Raw genomic sequence first — 18220 nt, forward strand, 5'->3', positions numbered from 1 at the left:
CACCTGTAATCAACCCTTTTTATGCTTTTTCTTTTTCTTCATCCAGGAAGCAGGTGTGATGAATGCGCCCCAGGTTATTATGGAAACCCTCTCGTCCCCGGAGGCCGCTGCATGCCCTGTGATTGTAACAACAACATTGACATGCACGACCCGGGATCCTGCGATGTGCGCACAGGCGCCTGTCTCAAATGTCTGTACCACACACAGGGCCACTCCTGCCAGCACTGCAAACCGGGATATTACGGCAACGCAGCAACACAGAGCTGCCGGAGTGCGTATAGATTCACGAACGTAGTTCCGCTTATCTATGCGGCCAACTTTTGTTCTTAATAGAACGATACAATGTTTGTTTTTTTGACTTTTTCTATGCTTTGCTTCCAAGGAGCCAGACGATTTTGCTAATATTTGAAACAAGTCGTCAGCAGATGATTCTTCAAACTTCCTAAACAATGCTTTTTAAAATCCAGTTCTTCTCCATGTGGTCTTGCGCCTTGTTGCTAAAAGTTTGTTGCAAACACCCATTATACCCTCACTTCTAATGTAACAATGTTTAATACGGGGAAAAAAGATGGTTTTATTTTTTACAATTTGACTCCTGAAGCGCTATTAGCTGAAAACATGTTACACTTAGAGGTTACTTTTCCAGAAGTTACTTTCTGGAACTTATCGGTTACTTTAACATTGAGATATGTTCTGGATATTAGAGGCTATATTTTGGAACTATGAGTTCACTTTTTTGGTTCTTAGTGGTTATGTTCTAGACCTTAAAGGTTATCCTTAGGAATTTCATCGGGTAATTTCAGTGAGCAGGCTCTTGAGGCGACTAAGCTACTCTTCTGGAATTTACGGCTTACTTTTCTGAAAATTACAGATGAGTTTCCAAAATCCAAAAGGTACTTCGCAGAAATTTTACAGTTATTTTGTCTAAAATTATAGGTAGGGTTACTTTCCCGGAAGTTACTTTCTGGAACTTATATTCTGGAAATTAGAGCCTACTTTTCGGAACTTAGTTTACTTTTTTGGTTCTAGCGGAAAACATAACGTTACGAAATCCAACGGATACTTCTCCGAATTCTGCGGTTAATTTATAAAAAATCATAGGTAGGGTTACTTTCCGGAATTTAGAGGTATATTCTGGAAATTAGAGCTTACTTTTCAGAACTAAGAGTTTACTTTTTGGGTCCTAGTAGGTATGTTTTTGAGCATAAAGGTTCTGATAGCGGAACAGATAACATTAAGAAATCCAAATGATACTTCTGGGAATTACTTTTTCTAGAATTATAGGTTACTTTCCTGGAACTTTTAATGGTTGAATTCCTTGTACTTACGTGTTACTTTCTGGAACTTACAAGGTGCTTTGGGGAACTGTTTTGTGCTGTGACTTGCCCTACACTGCAAAAAGAGAACTAAAAATAAGTACAATTTTCTTGAAATTAATGTATTTGCCCTTGATTTGAGCAGGTAAATAAGATTATTTGCCAATGGAATGAGTATTTTTACCCCGAAAAAATAAGATAATTAGATATATTGCACTTGAAATAAGATGATGGAGATGAATTGTTCCTATTTTAAGTGCAAAAATCTTATTCCACTGGCAAATAGTCCTATTTACCAGCTCAAATCAAGGAAAAATACAATAATTTCAAGAAAAAAAATCTTATTTTTAGGTCTATTTTTGCAGTGTAACCCCATAGTTTCAGACCCTTACATAGAACACAGGTTCAGACTATGTTCCTTGAATATACAGGTTACTTTCCAAAGGTTAAAAGTTACTTTCAGGGACTCTCTAATTAGGCATCACTTTGCAGAATTTACATCTTACGTTCCTGGAATCTTACTTTCAGAGACAAGTTGGGGGTCTTATAAAGTAACTTATAACCTTAAAGCTCTGGAAAGTAAGGTCTGAAGACCACTTTTATAAGTTACCAGGAAGTCTGGCTCCTCAGAAGTAAATATAGGGAAATAAGGAATAAGTCAATCGCCTCTATAATGTGATTATTTGCAATCTGTTCTGTTAAGAGTGCATGTGTGACTCGATGGGGACGGTACCGTACGCCTGTTCCTCGCCTGATGACTGCCGCTGTGACCAGCGTAGCGGCCAGTGTCCCTGTCAGCCCAATGTGGTCGGGCAGAACTGTGACCGCTGCGCTCCCGATACGTGGAACATCGCCAGCGGGACGGGCTGCCAACGCTGCGACTGCGACCCCGTCCACTCTGTCGGATCCTACTGCGACGAGGCGAGTCCGACGCTGCGCTGAAAACAAAACCTGAGTCGTAATATGCGCAAAATATTTTACATTATAGGTATTTCAAAAAAAGTAAAAAAAAAAAAAAGCAACTGGACTTGTTTTTCGTGGTTGAAGACGTTTCGCTTCCTCTCCAGGAAGCTTTCTCAATTCAAAAAGTCTGGAAGAAAAAAAAAAGGAGAAAAAAAAAGGAAAAAAAAAAAAGAAAAGAAAATAAAAGAAAAAAAGGGAAAAAAAGTAGAAAAAAAAGAAAAAAAAAGAAAAGAAAAAAAGGGAAAAAAAGGAGAAAAAAAAGGAAAAAAAAAGTCTGGAGTAATGTGCAGTACCAAGCTTTATACTACTGCCTAACAAAGGCCTTGTAATGGCTTAGATAACATGCAAATTCAACCGAAACAGGTCCACCCCTTAGTAATGGGCGGTCGTTAAAGCCATTAAGCCAGCAGATTGAACCGAAACTGGTCCACTCCTCTGTAACGAGGAGTCGTTAGGGTCGTTATTGGCCTGGCTTGGCCTTTGTTAGGCAGTAGTATAAAGCTTGGTACTCCACATTACTCCAGACTTTTTGAATTGAGAAAGCTTCCTGGAGAGGAAGCGAAACGTCTTCAACTACGAAAAACAAGTCCAGTTGCTTTGTTTTTTTACTTTTTTTGGAATGACCATGACCTGGATGACTGAGAATCTTCACCAGCATACATTATAGGTATTCATGCTAAGGATTAAGGGGTTGTCCTGTCTTAGTGTTTGTATTCCAGCTGTGGTTGAAAGGCGTTCTGGTTCTTAGCAGTAGACCGCAAAATAATCTGAGAAAGAACGAGGTTAGTGAAGCTGGAGAGAACGGTTTGTACGTTCAGGTTTTGTTTTATGTGAGATGTAGGGGAAGGGCTGTAATCCAAGACTGGCCTAGGTAGAGGATACGCAGGTAAGTGGAGGTGAGCGATCGGATCGTTGTCAGCCTGACAGAGTTGCTGCTCTCAGGTGATTTGTTGTTGATGAGCGAAGAGGTATGGAGCTAAAACAGTGACAGCTTGCAGCTTAATCGAAAAGAGATTTGGCATTGAAAAATTAGACATTGAAAAATGAAACATTGAAAAATCACTTGCAATGACATCGAAAAAGAGATTTGGCATTGAAAAATTTGACATTAAGGGTCAAACATTGTTAGAAAGTAAAATGTTATGATGGTATTGATGATGATGATGATGATGATGATGAAGGAATTTATTTCAGACAATTTACAATTTTAACACATTTAACAAATATTAAATAAATCAATTTCAGAAATTAATAAATAATAATAATAATAATAAAAATAAATAATTTAAGAAATTCTTCAACCAAGTATCACGTAAAAAAGTATTTGGTAAACATTAAATTCAAATTTCGGTTCCAATTCAATTAAATCATTTGAACATAAATAGAAATGAGATAAACAAAATTGTCCTCTAAATAAAATATATCAGGTATATTTACCCTGATATTTGGCATCGATTAATGAGTATTCTCATTTTATGTTGCAGCTTTTTTTGCAGTGACAAATGTTTTCAGTGTCACTGCAGAGCTCCTCCAGCTATGATGTCACTACAAGATGGCACTGTTTTGCCGTCGGGGGCGGGGCTAAATTGAAGGCCCCTTCATGGGCCCTCCGTTTTTTCCACTGAGCTATATTATACAATGGAGTGCTAATCACCGTCTGTTTGAACGAGTCGCTTTGAAGCCACCAGCCGCCATATTGGTACTCCCTATTTTCCTCTAATAACTAGGGAATATGTGTTCTACAGCATTGAATAATGAGGATTTTCTCATGTTCAGGGGGGGCTTAAAACTTTTAAAATGTCAAATGCCATATAGTTTTATGTTATGTTCTAAAAATATCAAGTACTGAGAAAGTCATGTGCTGAAAATTTTTGCATTTTATTCATTTAAATATATATGTTTAACATTTATAAATATATAAATAACAATATACAAAAACATATATTTACATATGTGTATACATATATATACATATATACATATACACATACTTATATATACATATATATATATTTAATATGAATAACATGTAAAATATTTCAGCACCTAATTTCCTAGTAGTTGATAGTGTTAGTACATCCACTGACTGTAGAATTACCTGTGAAACGTTTTCACACAGCCAGAAAACTGCTTGTTGTTGCAACCAAATCCTATGGGATTTTGTGAGAGTAGGGAGTAGCAAGATGGCGGCCAGTGACTTCAGTTTTTCGGCAAAATCAGCACTCCAGTGGTTTTTTTCCCGTACTCCTCATTTTTTTAAAAGCAACACAATACAAGACAGTATCATCAGCATAGAAATGACAATTTGGCACATTTTCAAGGTAGATTACTGTTGTCGTCTGAAGCAGGGAGAAACAGGGAGTGGCTCGGAGGAAGGTACTTTTCAGGTTGGTTGTTCTAGGATACAAAGAAACAAAAAAAATATGTGAACATTAGTAGGAGAGCAACTAAGAACGATAGATTACTAAAGACTGGTTGGACAATCTGGCAGCGGTGGAGTGATCTACTCGTCTTGTCTTGCGGGAAACATTTTAAGGTTAGACGGTTTGCAAATGTTACACTTGCAAACAAACATGGGGGTCGGGTTCATATTTAGACCCAATGCGTCTGGAGCTGATTATGATTATTTTTTCAGTTTTGGTTTTGGGTTAGACTTAGCCAATAACGCCGAACGGCTAAACCGAATCACTAAACGTTGTCTTATAATGAGCAGTTTTTTCATGTGGATACTAACCTGAGATTTCTTCTTTCCAAACTCTTACTAACGGGAAAACGGCCTGGTTCTGTTATCTACCCAGCCAAACACATTGATCTGTGTTTGTGTGACTTTGCTGATTTATTGGCTGCAGCTATAAGGGAATTCCTCCGGTCTCTGGCTTCCTTTTGCTTTGTTTCCATTAAACGCACACGCGGATACAGAAAAACTAAACTTATTCTCCCAAACGTTTGGGCCTCTGTGTTTACTGGCGTCTCTCCAGCAGAGGAAGGAAGTCTCACGATACACAGAGGAACAACTGAATACACATTTCTTTTTTTTTTCCAGGAGCATCGGGTACTAACAAAGCCCCTCCGCTCGCTCCACATGTGAAATGAAAAAACCTTTAAAACATGCAGAAAAATGTGTGGTAGCTGCACAATGAGAGTTTAAAATGTTGTGATGACTGTTGCCTTCCTCTAGGTTACGGGTCAGTGTGTGTGCAAACCGGGTTTCGGTGGCAGGAGGTGTCAAGAATGCAAAGAGCTTTTCTGGGGAGATCCAGAGGTCAAATGCCACGGTAGGACTTCCTCACTCATCTTAAGCTTTTTTAGCAATATGTGAGCGGCTTAATCTGTTCCTACATCTGGTGAATACAGTCGAGTTCAATCATATGGTGTCTACTTTGCCCCAGTTCAGTCAAATATTACATTTACTCAGCTAAATTTGAGCGATCTTCATTCATGTCGAGCAAAAAATATAGTTTAAATATGTGCTGTCAAAGTTTTAGCTATTTCAGTCCAATTTATTCTAGTTTAGTTCAACAAGGTAAGGCCCATGTCCAGGGGCGGTTCTAGACAGGGGCCAACAGGGGCCTGTGCCCCTGTAGAACTGTTCCTGGCCCCTGTTATGGCCCCTGTACTAAAAACATGATATTAAATTTCTTAGGATGATAAATGCTGACAAAGATACTGTGACTGACTGGTCATTTAGATCAGTTATATTTTTTTGTTTATGCCTTTACCCAATAATAAAATAACAAAATAATAAAAAAATAAATAATAATAAAAATAACAATAATTAAAAATTATGCTGTTTCACGTTAAGCTCCTGCTGTATTGAGAAAAGATCTGAGGTCTGCATCCTGCAGTTCCAGAGCCACAATTGTCTTAATCTATTAAACGATGAAATGTTGACCTGTTAAGTCCCCCCCCCCCCCCCGCAATCTTTTGTTTTGTGCTCCTGTGAAAAAACACTGGCCCCACCCTGGCCCCCCTGCTAAATTTGGTCTAGAACCTCCACTGCCCATGTCAGAATAATTATAATCAAACTCTACCCAATTGATGCAAACAAGACTAGTCCTATTCCAGCTCCCTAACTGATAATAACTCAGGTCTAGTGGTACAAGTGACAAACTGCTTGTGATCTATCACCCAAAAATGAGATTTAGAAGGAAAGCGGTATCTCTGAATGTTTCGTAGCTGAGTTTGAACAGCGTGATGTAGCGTTTCTCCATTTATTTTCACGGGAGCACAAAATGAAGCATCTCGCTGAGCATTAGGGGAATAAAATCATCAGAGCTAAGTGTGAACGGCTCTGTTATATCCCACACCAATAATCCAGAATGTCTTCAAATCATTACCTGAGCTCCCTTTGGAGAGCTCACCTCTGTGAAAGGCGCCTCAGTAGTATTTGAATATGACAGTCTCTCAAATTAAAAATCCAGATTAAAGAATGTGTATCCCCAAAATGGCATAATGAGAGCTTCATGTCACCTAATACAAAAAACTCATGCCTGGGCACCATTATAATATCCGATTTTCATCAAATCTGACCCCTTAACGTTTTGAGTTCCTGTCATGAAAACTGAGGCGGCATTATAATATTACTATGCTGAACTAATTCCCAATTTAATAATAAGGCGTGATAATGAAATTATCACTACTTGTCTTTTTGTGCCATCATGGTAAAATTGAATTTGATGACTCATACCAGACAGACCCCAAAAGCAGTTAAGCCTATAAGCCTTTTCCACTAAAATATCACCCAATGGGATCCAAGTAATTCAAAACAAGTATTTGTATTTAATTAGAAATACCAGATAAAATAAAAATGAACTACAATTTCATATTTAAGGTGCTCATTGGTTTTGACCCCTGTGAGAAACAGAGTTCTGAGGTTTTCCGCTCGTCTTGTGTGTTTGGCTCAGAAAAACAACAGAGCGCCAGCAGCTCTGAATAAGCAAGAAGTCATTCAGAAAACTGCTGCAAATGAGACAATTTCAATCCCCCCCCCCAAAAAAAAAAAATTGTGTGGCGCAGTAGCTGGAGTGAGAAAAAGGGATAGATATGGGAGAGAACGCGCTCATGAGAACCAGATGTTCTCCGGGATTCCCAAGCATCCCTGTTTAGTCACAGATCAACACTCAGAGGTCCCAGGCTTGGTAATAAGCTCCAGCTGCACCCATCCCGGCCGCTTGAGCTGTTACACCAGCTGTGAGCCGCTTCCTATCTGCACAGATGCTCCTGGTCCATGGGAAATCAGTGGGAGAGATGTTCTCTGCTGTTACAGTATCTCAGATATGGGCCGTCAGTGATGATGTGTAGATTGTAAACTTCTAAGCCGATGTAACATTGGGCCGCAGCATTTCTTTTAGGTTACAGTGGAGCTGCGATGGTCGTGTAGATGTTAAAAACTCTGCATTCCTTTTGCCTGACTCACAATCATTATCCTTCTCAAAGGAGGGAAGGAAACCATGTTTGTTTGGGTCTTTTTTTTTTTTTTTTTTGAGCAAACTTGAGAGGTTAGGAGGACCTTTTTGGTATTCAGGTCTAAGATTACTCATTGTGTAGATGAAAGGTTACACAAAGTCGTCCCACGGTTCTGTGCTAAGCAGCCGGATTTGCTTCAGCTACACTTTTATTTTTTTGAAAACTCAAAATGGAAATTAAAAACTCACGGAAAGTAACCTCCACAGTTCAATCCGTTAAAAACGCCCCTGTTAGTAAATTCAGGAAAGCACCTACAAGGAAAATACCAGGTACCTAAGACAGAAGCTAATCTTCAGGAGATCAATAGAGGTATAAAAATCTGGGGTAACACTTTATTTGAAGGGGTGTACTGACTGACATTACATTGTCATAAACATGACATAACACCTGTTATGAACATAAATGACTGTTTAGGACTGTTGTCATTAATTGTCATTCGGTAAATTATGACACTATTAAAGCAAAGTTGACGTTGTTTAACATGTCTTTGTTATGACAAGCCCTTAATTTAACAAAACCCCAAATCAAGCCCTTAATTGAACCTAATCCCAAATCAAGCCCTTAATTTAACCTAATCCCAAAGCAAGCCCTAAATTTAACCTTATCCCATATCAACACCTTAATTTAACCTAATCCCAAATCAAGGCCTTAATTTAACCTAATCCCAAATCATGGCCTTAATTTAACCTAATCCCAAATCAAGGCCTTAATTTAACCTAATCCCAAATCAAGACCTTAATTTAACCTAATCCCAAATCAAGGCCTTAATTTAACCTAATCCTAAATCAAGCCCTAAATTTAACCTAATGCCAAGTCAAGCCCCAAATTTAACCTAATCCCAAATCAAGCCCTTAATTTAACCTAATCCCAAATCAAGGCCTTAATTTAACCTAATCCCAAAGCAAGCCCTAAATTTAACCTAATCCCAAATCAAGCCCTTAATTTAACCTAATCCCAAAGCTAGCCCTTAATTTAACCTAATCCCAAAGCAAGCCCTAAATTTAACCTAATCCCATATCAAGACCTTAATTTAACCTAATCCCAAATCAAGGCCTTAATTTAACCTAATCCTAAATCAAGACCTAAATTTAACCTAATCCCAAATCAAGGCCTTAATTTAACCTAATCCCAAATCAAGGCCTTAATTTAACCTAATCCCAAATCAAGCCCTAAATTTAACCTAATCCCATATCAAGACCTTAATTTAACCTAATCCCAAATCAAGGCCTTAATTTAACCTAATCCTAAATCAAGCCCTAAATTTAACCTAATCCCAAATCAAGCCCTAAATTTAACCTAATCCCAAATCAAGCCCTTAATTTAACCTAATCCTAAATCAAGCCCTTAATTTAACCTAATCCCAAATCAAGCCCTAAATTTAACCTAATCCCAAATCAAGCCCTTAATTTAACCTAATCCCAAATCAAGCCCTAAATTTAACCTAATCCCAAATCAAGCCCTAAACTTTGTTTCTGTTAATGTCAAGTTGTCATAACAAAGACATTTTAAACAATGTCAACTTTGCTTTAATAGTGTCATAATTTACCGAATGACAATTAATGACAACAGTCCTAAACATTCATAAAGAGTCATTTATGTTCATAACAGGTGTTATGTCATGTTTATGACAGTGTAATGTCAGTCTTATGTACACCCTTAGTGTAACCAAATCTGGTCTGTTTCTGTGTGATTCCAGCCTGCGAGTGCGATTCCCGGGGAATATCCAGCGAGCAGTGCCATCGAGCCACAGGGCAGTGCACCTGCTTGGAGCGTTTTTCAGGCCCTCGCTGCGACCAATGCGCCAGGGGCTACAAGGGAGAGTTCCCTGCCTGCGAACCTTGCCACCAGTGCTTCTCCGTCTGGGACGCCGTCGTCGGCGAGCTGACCAATCAGACGCGCCGTCTGGAGGCCCAGGTGACGGAGCTGCTGACCACCGGAGTGACGGCGCCGTACAAAGAGCTGGTCGGCAGCTTGGAGAGAAACGCCAGGGCCGTCAGGGAGATAGTGGCGAACAAGACCGCCGCAGAGAAGCTGGAGAACGTCCAGGACCTGATGCACCAGATCACGTGTGTAATAACGTCTGAGCGTCCAGGATAATTCACAACGACTTTACCGACTTCTCATCAGGCGCCGGTTGTGTTCTCAGGGGACTGATGTCGTTCCTCAACGGACAGCTGAACACGACCAGGGAGAGCTTGAATATGGTTCACGGCGAAGCGAACGGCACAGAAACCAGCTTGGATGTCCTGACCGACGAGGCCAACAAGCTGGAGGAATACGTCCAGGAGCTCAGACAGCAGGTGCACAACATCAAGAACTCCAACATCCATGGTGAGACATTCCCTCATGAGCCCGACATGTTTAGGTCCTGTTCAGTCCATTACTCAGCAATCAGGTTGGGGTCTGAACTTTGACTGGGCCATTGCAACACCTTCATCCTTTATCACAACATCTGTACTCTGGTCTCATCTTTCCAATTATTTCAGATACCAGCGGTTGATCCGGATGCGTCTTTTTGCTGTAATCTCTCTTCCTGCTCCAATCTTTTCATACAGGCCACACTTGTTCAGCTTTTCTCCCTGATGCTAACTGAGGTCCTGCAGGGCCTGAGACGGAGCGCTTGTTTTGTAATTTCTTTGACGATTGCTACTCAATTCAATTCAATTCAATTTTATTTATATAGCGCCAAATCATGAAATATGTCATCTCAAGGCACTTTAAAAAATCAAGTTCAATCATATTATACAGATTGGGTCAGATTATACAGATTGGTCAAAAATGTCCTATATAAGGAAACCAGTTGATTGCTTCAAAGTCCCGACAAGCAGCATTCACTCCTGGGGAACCGTAGAGCCACAGGAAGAGTCATCTGCATTGTACATGGCTTTGCTGCAATCCCTCATACTGAGCAAGCATGAGGAGACAGTGGGAAGAAAAACTCCCCATTAACGGGAAGGAAAACCTCCAGCAGAACCAGAACCGGGCTCAGTATGAACAGTCATCTGCCTCGACCGACTAGGGTTAGAGAAGACAGAACAGAGACACAGAAAGCTCAGAAGCACACATTGATCTAGTAATCTGTTCTACATTAGATGGTAATAGCGGGTGAGCCGTCTTCTCTGGATGATGTCACAGTTAACAGAACGCCAGACCAGGTGTACCTACTATGAAGATAGAGAGAGGGCTGGACGATATAGAAAAAAAAGCAATAAAATATAAATCGTATTGATCGATATTGATAATTATCAACAAATTCAAAACGTATATTTGAAGTGCAGCCCTGGCCGTTTTATGTTTTTGCTTAGGAATCTATTTTTAGATACAGATATTTTTAGATATAAACTTTTTACCAAAACTGCAGGTATTTGAAAAATGAAAAAGAACTCGTGCTCTGTAAACACTTTAAAGGGGGCGGAGCTTGGTAATGGAGCATTTCCTGGGTCTGCGTTGTGATTGGCTGGGAGGATGTAATGACTGTAAAGCCCCATTTACACTACACTTTTTTAACCGTGCCAGGAACGGTCCAAACTCGGTAACTGAGACAACTATCGAGTGTAAATGGAACACAGAATGAACTGAACCGTGCCAGACACAACCGAACCGTGCTAAATCTAGACCAGTTCTATAGGAGGGCTCGGCCCGGTTTTTCATTGGCTCGGTTCTCTGATAACAAAGAGCGCATGATCACCGTCTGTCGTTGTTACCTGCGTCTGTAATCCCTGATTAGACGTTCGTTTGTCTTATCCACTTCCCAAAAGCCGACTCTGTCAAGTAAATTTACTTGACAGAGTCAAGTAAATTTAAAGATTGCCTTCTTTGCCTGAGTCTCCGCAAACAACGAAATATCACAATTATAACCAAACATTACTTCCTGAATGTTACGGGCGCCGCCATTTTAATTTGCTTGATTCCCTCCTTTAATCCTAAAGAGCAGTAGTACCGTAGATCGTCACTAGGAGGCGAGGAACCGTGCTAGCGTGATGTTTAAATGGTCGTAAGAACCAAGCTCGGTCCGAACTCGGTTAAAAAAGGGTAGTGTAAATGGGGCTTAATATTAATCTACATTATAGACTAGAATGCAAAAGGAGGGAAACCTGTTATTCTTTTGAACTTTTTATTGACCCTTTTTTCTATCATCGATATACGTCTATCGATTATTAATGAATTATCGTCCAGCCCTAACGATTGCTCAGTCTGATCTTTGGGTGAATATGCTGGGATGTCCACTCCTGGGACAATAATCTTTTTCAATGATGGACTTCAAATCGTTTGAAAACTGCAAAAAAGTAACTTCAAGGTCAATGGTGGGCAGCGACCGTCGCTTTTCTATGATCGCGGCTGATATATTTCCGCTTTGACATTGCATCAACACTCGAACAGCAAATCTGCTTCTATAGGTGTTCACAACGTTGGTGCATCAGTTAATCAAGTGGGTCGATTGGTACGGTCTGGTTGCTACTTTACTTTTAGTGGAACAAACTGCTCCTTTAGTTAGGAAATACAAAAAATAACCAGTTTTGCTAACCTGACTCTCGCCAGATTGATGTCGCTCCGCCTAGCTTCACTCACATCCATCTGGGACATCTCCCATAGAGAGTGATTTCTCCAACCAATTTTATTGTCCAGCCAATCAGGACGCAGGGCTGGAGTTTCATAGATGTGACGTAGTGGAGAAGCGACCGTGACGTGAGACTCTTTTGATTCAAACAACAATGGCGGCTCGCATCTAGGAAGCAAGCGTTAACATTGATGCTGCTGTTTCTTCCGTGTTGTCCAATCTACCTAATATTGTTTCATTAAAAGAACATCAGAGAACGGCTCTGAAGGCTTTTGTTGGTGGAAACCATGTTTTCGCCCTTCTCCCGACCGGATTTGGCAAGTTTTGTTTTCCAGGGCACGTCCGCAGTGGAGCGGTTAGCGCGAACCACTTTGTTCCTTTTTTCTATATGCATTTTATTCCTACTTGCTTTTATTCTGTTTTATTTTGATATTTTTTAATCATGTAAAGCACTTTGCATTGTCTTTGTACTGATTTGTGCTATATAAATAAATATGCCTTGCCTTGCCTTGGAGGCCTTTAGTCCTCAACGCGGTCGGCCCGGGATCGACTCCGACCCGCAGCGCTTTGCTGCCTGTCTTTCCCCCTCTTCCTGTCAGCTCACTGTCAATAAAACGCGTGCCACTAGAGCCGCAAACACATTTAAAAAAAAAAAAAAGTTTTGTTTTTTCCTGCGTCGCTCTCACAGCATCACTGGTTAGCTTCGGTGTGAGTGGTTGAAATAGCACGTCGATAAAGATGACAGACAAGTGGCTTATCCAATCATATGCAAGGATTTTTGATAAGGCCCAGCCTTCAATAAAGGCAATTCCTATGGATCAGTCCCAGATGGATGAGTGAAGCTAGACGGAGTGAAATACGTCTGGCTAGAGTCAGGTTAGAAGTTTTCTGGCTTTCTTAAAAAAAAAAAAAAAAACTATGATTCTTCAACTTAATGGTTTGTAGGAGCCATGAACACAATCACTGAGGCACACATGGAGTCTCAAAATGCAGAGCTACGCTCCATGGCAGCTGCCGGCGATCCTAGCAGCACCGTGGAGCAGTCGGCTGCGCTACGGAAAGCCACTGAGGACAAACTGAGCGGCAGCCAGAAGGAGTTTGACCGGAAACACCATAGAAACGCCCAGAAGCTGGAGAAACTGTCCAAGGAGTTGGATAAGTTTGACTTGTCGTCGCTTAGCGAGAAGGTGAGAGACGTGCAGGAAGGCTGTCTTCATCCACAGCTGGATACCAACCTGTCACTGTGATCTGCACGTAGGTGTGCGGCGGTTCAGCCGGAGGGGAAAGCTGCTCCTCCTGCGGGGGATTTGGTTGTGTCGGGGAAGACGGAGCGCCTCACTGTGGAGGAGAGGGCTGCAGTGGTTTCGTCACAACTTCCCAAACCGCCCTGAAGTCCTCCCAGAACCTGGAGCAGGAGATCCAGCAGGCCATGGAGGAAGTGGACAAGCTCTCCAGGATGGTGAGTGAATGTCTCCACTCACAAAAGAGGCACTTATGATTCTAATCCATGTGCATAGGAACCTCGCTTACAGTCGGGTAAGTTGCAGGACTTTTTTACCATCAGGTGTGGGAAGCAAACCTCCGTGCAAATGAGGCCAAGGCGAAAGCTATGGAGGTGCTGACCTCATCCAATCGCAGCAAAGAGAGGGTAGAGCAGAGCAACGAGCAGCTCCGTGGCCTCATCAAAGAGATACGAGACCTTCTGACCAGTGAGTTTTATCTCCGTCTCTTCGACTTACCGCGGTCCAGAGAGCTAAACGGCAGCCGATTTGTTTCTGATCATCCAGACGAGAAGGCAGACGCCTCTGTGATCGAGGCAGTGGCCAACGAGGTGCTGGCCCTGGAGATGCCGACGTCGGCGGAGAAACTGCAGGAGCTGACGAACGAGATCAGGGCTAAGGTCGGTACTCTGACCAGCGTGGAGGAGATCCTCAGTCAGAGCGCCGAGGACATCCGAAGCGCAGAGTCTCTGCTGAGCCAGGCCAAGTCAGCGAGGTAAGTCCCAGACTCAAACCCCGTCTTCTAAAATCAGCGATGCACAAACCTAATTACCAAATTCTGGTAAAAAAAAAAAAAATCTGTGATAAATACAGTTTTGGAAGAAAAACACTTTATACGTTTCTTTGAGACATGCAAATAATAATAAATAGCTGCAGAAATGGCCAAAAGTTTAAGTCAGTGATCCATGATGTCCAGATTATTCGACAGCTCTGTTTCCTTCCAACATAAAAGTAATACAATTTTTTTTTTATATATATAATAGAATAATAGTTCATTATTAATGTAAACATTTTGTGCACATACACTCATATGCACTGGCATTGGTTTGCCAGGAGATGGCGGTAGAGTCCTATCAATTGGCTTAAAACCCAGATGTTTTACAAACTGTTTTAAAAGATACAAAACCCTTTTTCTTCTGTCTGAAATGAAATCATTCTAACTTTTTTCTATTTCAGGTTCCTAAATTATTCCTGTTTGCTAAATGCCCCAAAATGCGGTCTTATTTGTATTGCTTTATTATGTATTGCTAATTCACCACACGAGTTAATTCGAGGAACACCTCTAACACACTGCTACCATGAATGGAAAATGGACAATTGTAAAGAAAATATCAAACGTATGAATTAGTGAAGCATTTAAATTGTTATTGGACTGAATGCATCATCAAATTTCGTGTCATTCCCTAAACAGAAAGTCTGATTTTATTTTAAGGTGTACAGATGTGGCATGAATTCAACATGAGGGAGCCAGAAAATCTGGCTACCTGGGAGAAAATAAAAAAAATATGAGGGATAACTCAATAATGTTATGGGAGATTAAAAAGAATTGCACGTTTGAATGCACGAAGAGCTAACCCCAGTTTGCTCTCCCATCAGTGAGGAGGCAGTAAATATAAAGAAGACAGCAGAGAAAGCGAAGGAAGCCCTGGATAAGACCGAGCGTGCTCAGAGCGCGGCCATGGGCGCCATCCAGCTGGCTCAGAACAACACCAAAGAGACTCTTGACCTGCTCAACTCTGTGAGTGTGTAGAAACGGGAAAACAACCGCACCGAAGGTCAATTAAACCCCATTTTTTTCTAAAACGCACGAGTGGGTTTGTGTTCCAGGTCGAGTCGGAGACGGCAGAATCAGAGCTGAAGCTGAGCGACGCCACCGGCCGTCTGCTGGAGCTGGAGCGGGAGCTGGGCCAGCTGAGGCAGAACAACCTGGAGATGAACCAGAAGGTGGAAACTGCAGAGCGGGTCTCCGAGCGGGCCAAGACCATCGCAGAGGAAGCTCAGAAGGTCTCCTACATTCACCGCCCCGGGCTTCTTTACAGCAGCAACACTCTTAAGATCCAACTTTTCTTTACCTTCTTCTGTGCTTTTGTTTGTGCAGGAGTTTGATGAGGACCTAAAAAATAAGTTGGAGGTGGTGGAGGACCAGGTGGAGGATAAAGGGGAGTTGGTTCTGCAGGCCCGGAGGAGAGCAGAGGAGCTGCAGCGGGAAGCCAAAGAGCTGATCGCACAGAGCAGCAGCAAGCTGCAGAGACTCAAAGGTGAAGAGCTCCAGAGACACAACCTGTCCTCCTGGGGAGAAAGTTCTGGTTAGAGGGTCAAAACCTGGACATGACTGGGTGCTCCGCCTGGACGTCCATCATTAATGGAGTAGATGAAGCAACCAAATCGTGTCTGTGCGAGGAATCCAACCCATTCAAAATGAAATGTCCTTAAAGCTACACACTGCAAAAACTGAACTAAAAATAAGTAAAATGTTCTAAAAATGTGTGTATTTTTTCTTGATTTGAGCAGGTAAATAAGATGGTTTGCCAATAGAATAAGATTTTTGCACTTAAACTATGGACTTGTTTTCCATAGTTGAACTACGGAAAACAAGTCCAGTTGCTTTGTTTTTTTTATTTTTTTTGGAATGTTTTAAGAAAAGGCGTCAAACTTCAGGATATGCAAAGAAAATAATGCTGCACAGGGTTTACAGGACAAGTGTACCGTAAGACACACTTAAAATTCTTACGATTTCTCAAAAATCGATGGTGCGCCTTATTTATGATTACGGTTGTGTTTACTGACCGATTTTATGTGCTACAATGCGGTCAAAAATCTGTTAAAATGTGCAACACTGCAAAAAAAGAACTAAAAGTAAGTAAAATTTTCTTAAAACTTGTATATTTTTCCTTGATTTGAGCAGTTAAATAATACTGGAATGAGTATTTTGACCCCTAAAATAAGATAATTAGACATCCTGCACTTGAAATAAGATGATAGAGATGAATTTTTCTTATTTTAAGTACAAAAATCTTATTCCATTGGCAGATAGAATTAGGAACAACTCATCTCCATCATCTTATTTGAAGTGCATTATATCTAATTATCTTATTTAGGGGTAAAAATACTCATTCCATTGGCAGATAATCTTATTTACCTGCTCAAATATAGGACAAAAACACTAATTTTAAAAACATTTTACTTACTTTTAGATCAGTTTTTGCAGTGTAAAAGAAACCTGTCCTGTCCCCCCCCCCAAAAACTAAACATTACTTTTCCTTTTTTATATACATTTTTAGAGCTGGAGAACTCCTACCAGGCCAACCAGCGGCTCCTGGAGGACAGAGCCGAAGAGCTGGCCGGGCTGGAGCGAACCGCCCAACTCATCCTGGAGGAGATCAGCAAAAAAGTGTCGATATACAGCAGCTGTTAGTGACCGAACCATCACCAGCATGGAAAGCTTAAGCCATATCTGCTGTTTAAACCCCATACGGTTTAAAAGTAGCAGCAAAAAACATTGAAAACATAAATAATAAATGAAACCTCAATGAGCCACCGTGACCTCCGTATCTGGTTTCATGGCTAACAACTTCACTGAAAGCGCGATACAGAAACATTTCAGTTTATATGTACTTAATGTGGCCAAAGATTTGTTTATAAATGGTGCCTCGATATGCGAAAAGAATAAAGACTGAATAAGTGAAATCACAAATACATTTCTGCGTGTTTCTTTTGTGTCGACGTTTAAAATGCATCCAACAGCGGAGCTAAGAGGAGAAATGACGATAAGAGAGCGGCAGGACCGCAAAATGTCATGTTTGCTTTAAGAGTCTCTGGTTCTGACTGCAGATGAAAAGCAGAAACCTGTTGGCAAGACAGCACTGCCCTCTGAATATAGATATTTAAAAACAAAGCTGATTAGACAGTGACTAAATAAACCAGCCAATCAGAAGAGAGTTCTGTTTCCAAAGAACAATGGGTCTTAATTATGGCTGCTTCTCAACACATTACATCCCAATTTTTTTTTTTATTTGTTACTCTATTTCAATTCAAAAATGGAAAATAACAGATTGAATACACACAGGTTAAAATATATTATGCTTTTTCCTGTAATTCTGATTGATTATGGATCACAGCAGGTGAAAAAACAAAGTTTAGTCCTCCAATTGGAAGAATACATTAGACTTACTGTTCCAGATTCTTACATCTGTGCAAAAACTTCTAAGTCCAGTTTTATAAAGCTGTTAAAAAAAAAAAAAAAGTTACAAGGAAATTAATGTTGAGCCAAGTGCATTTTTTAGCGGAATCAAACAGCCAATCAGAAGCGAGATGTTTGTTGCCTTCATAGTCAGCAGGAAATTAGAGATTGCGCTGCCTTTCTCACTTTCTTTGCCACTTACCCGTGTTCCTAAAGAGTGAATTCAGAATAGAAAGATCCTCTAAAAAAGTATTTTGTAAAGATTTAATCATTAATATAAACAGAAGTCAACCCAATCAGGAGAGAATGTTCCTGGGCTGAGAAAGTGAGCCAACTATTATTTCCAGGAGGCTCTAAACACACCAAAAAGGTCTCTTCTGGTTGGCTGCTTTGATCGAGCTTCAATCTGAAGTTGTGTCAGCATCTGTAGATGAAGGCTGGTTCATATGGTTTTGTA

The 18220-nt window shown here is 40.7% G+C and overlaps 1 protein-coding gene across 1 annotated transcript in view; it reads left to right on the forward strand.

Annotated features, from left to right (window-relative positions):
• lamb1b (laminin, beta 1b) overlaps positions 1 to 17118 on the forward strand; it is a 44747-nt gene extending 27629 nt beyond the window's left edge. Inside the window, exons 21-33 of the mRNA XM_036148966.1 lie at positions 47 to 271; positions 2020 to 2237; positions 5458 to 5554; positions 9442 to 9811; positions 9892 to 10076; positions 13249 to 13490; positions 13562 to 13762; positions 13868 to 14012; positions 14091 to 14298; positions 15180 to 15321; positions 15411 to 15587; positions 15682 to 15841; positions 16865 to 17118. Coding sequence (XP_036004859.1) covers positions 47 to 271; positions 2020 to 2237; positions 5458 to 5554; positions 9442 to 9811; positions 9892 to 10076; positions 13249 to 13490; positions 13562 to 13762; positions 13868 to 14012; positions 14091 to 14298; positions 15180 to 15321; positions 15411 to 15587; positions 15682 to 15841; positions 16865 to 16998 — 2504 coding nt within the window. The 3' untranslated portion in view covers positions 16999 to 17118. The remainder of the gene's footprint in view (positions 1 to 46; positions 272 to 2019; positions 2238 to 5457; positions 5555 to 9441; positions 9812 to 9891; positions 10077 to 13248; positions 13491 to 13561; positions 13763 to 13867; positions 14013 to 14090; positions 14299 to 15179; positions 15322 to 15410; positions 15588 to 15681; positions 15842 to 16864) is intronic.
• Positions 17119 to 18220: the final 1102 nt, after the last annotated feature.

Source organism: Fundulus heteroclitus, chromosome 17, assembly GCF_011125445.2.
Source record: "Fundulus heteroclitus isolate FHET01 chromosome 17, MU-UCD_Fhet_4.1, whole genome shotgun sequence".
Lineage (NCBI taxonomy): Eukaryota > Metazoa > Chordata > Actinopteri > Cyprinodontiformes > Fundulidae > Fundulus > Fundulus heteroclitus.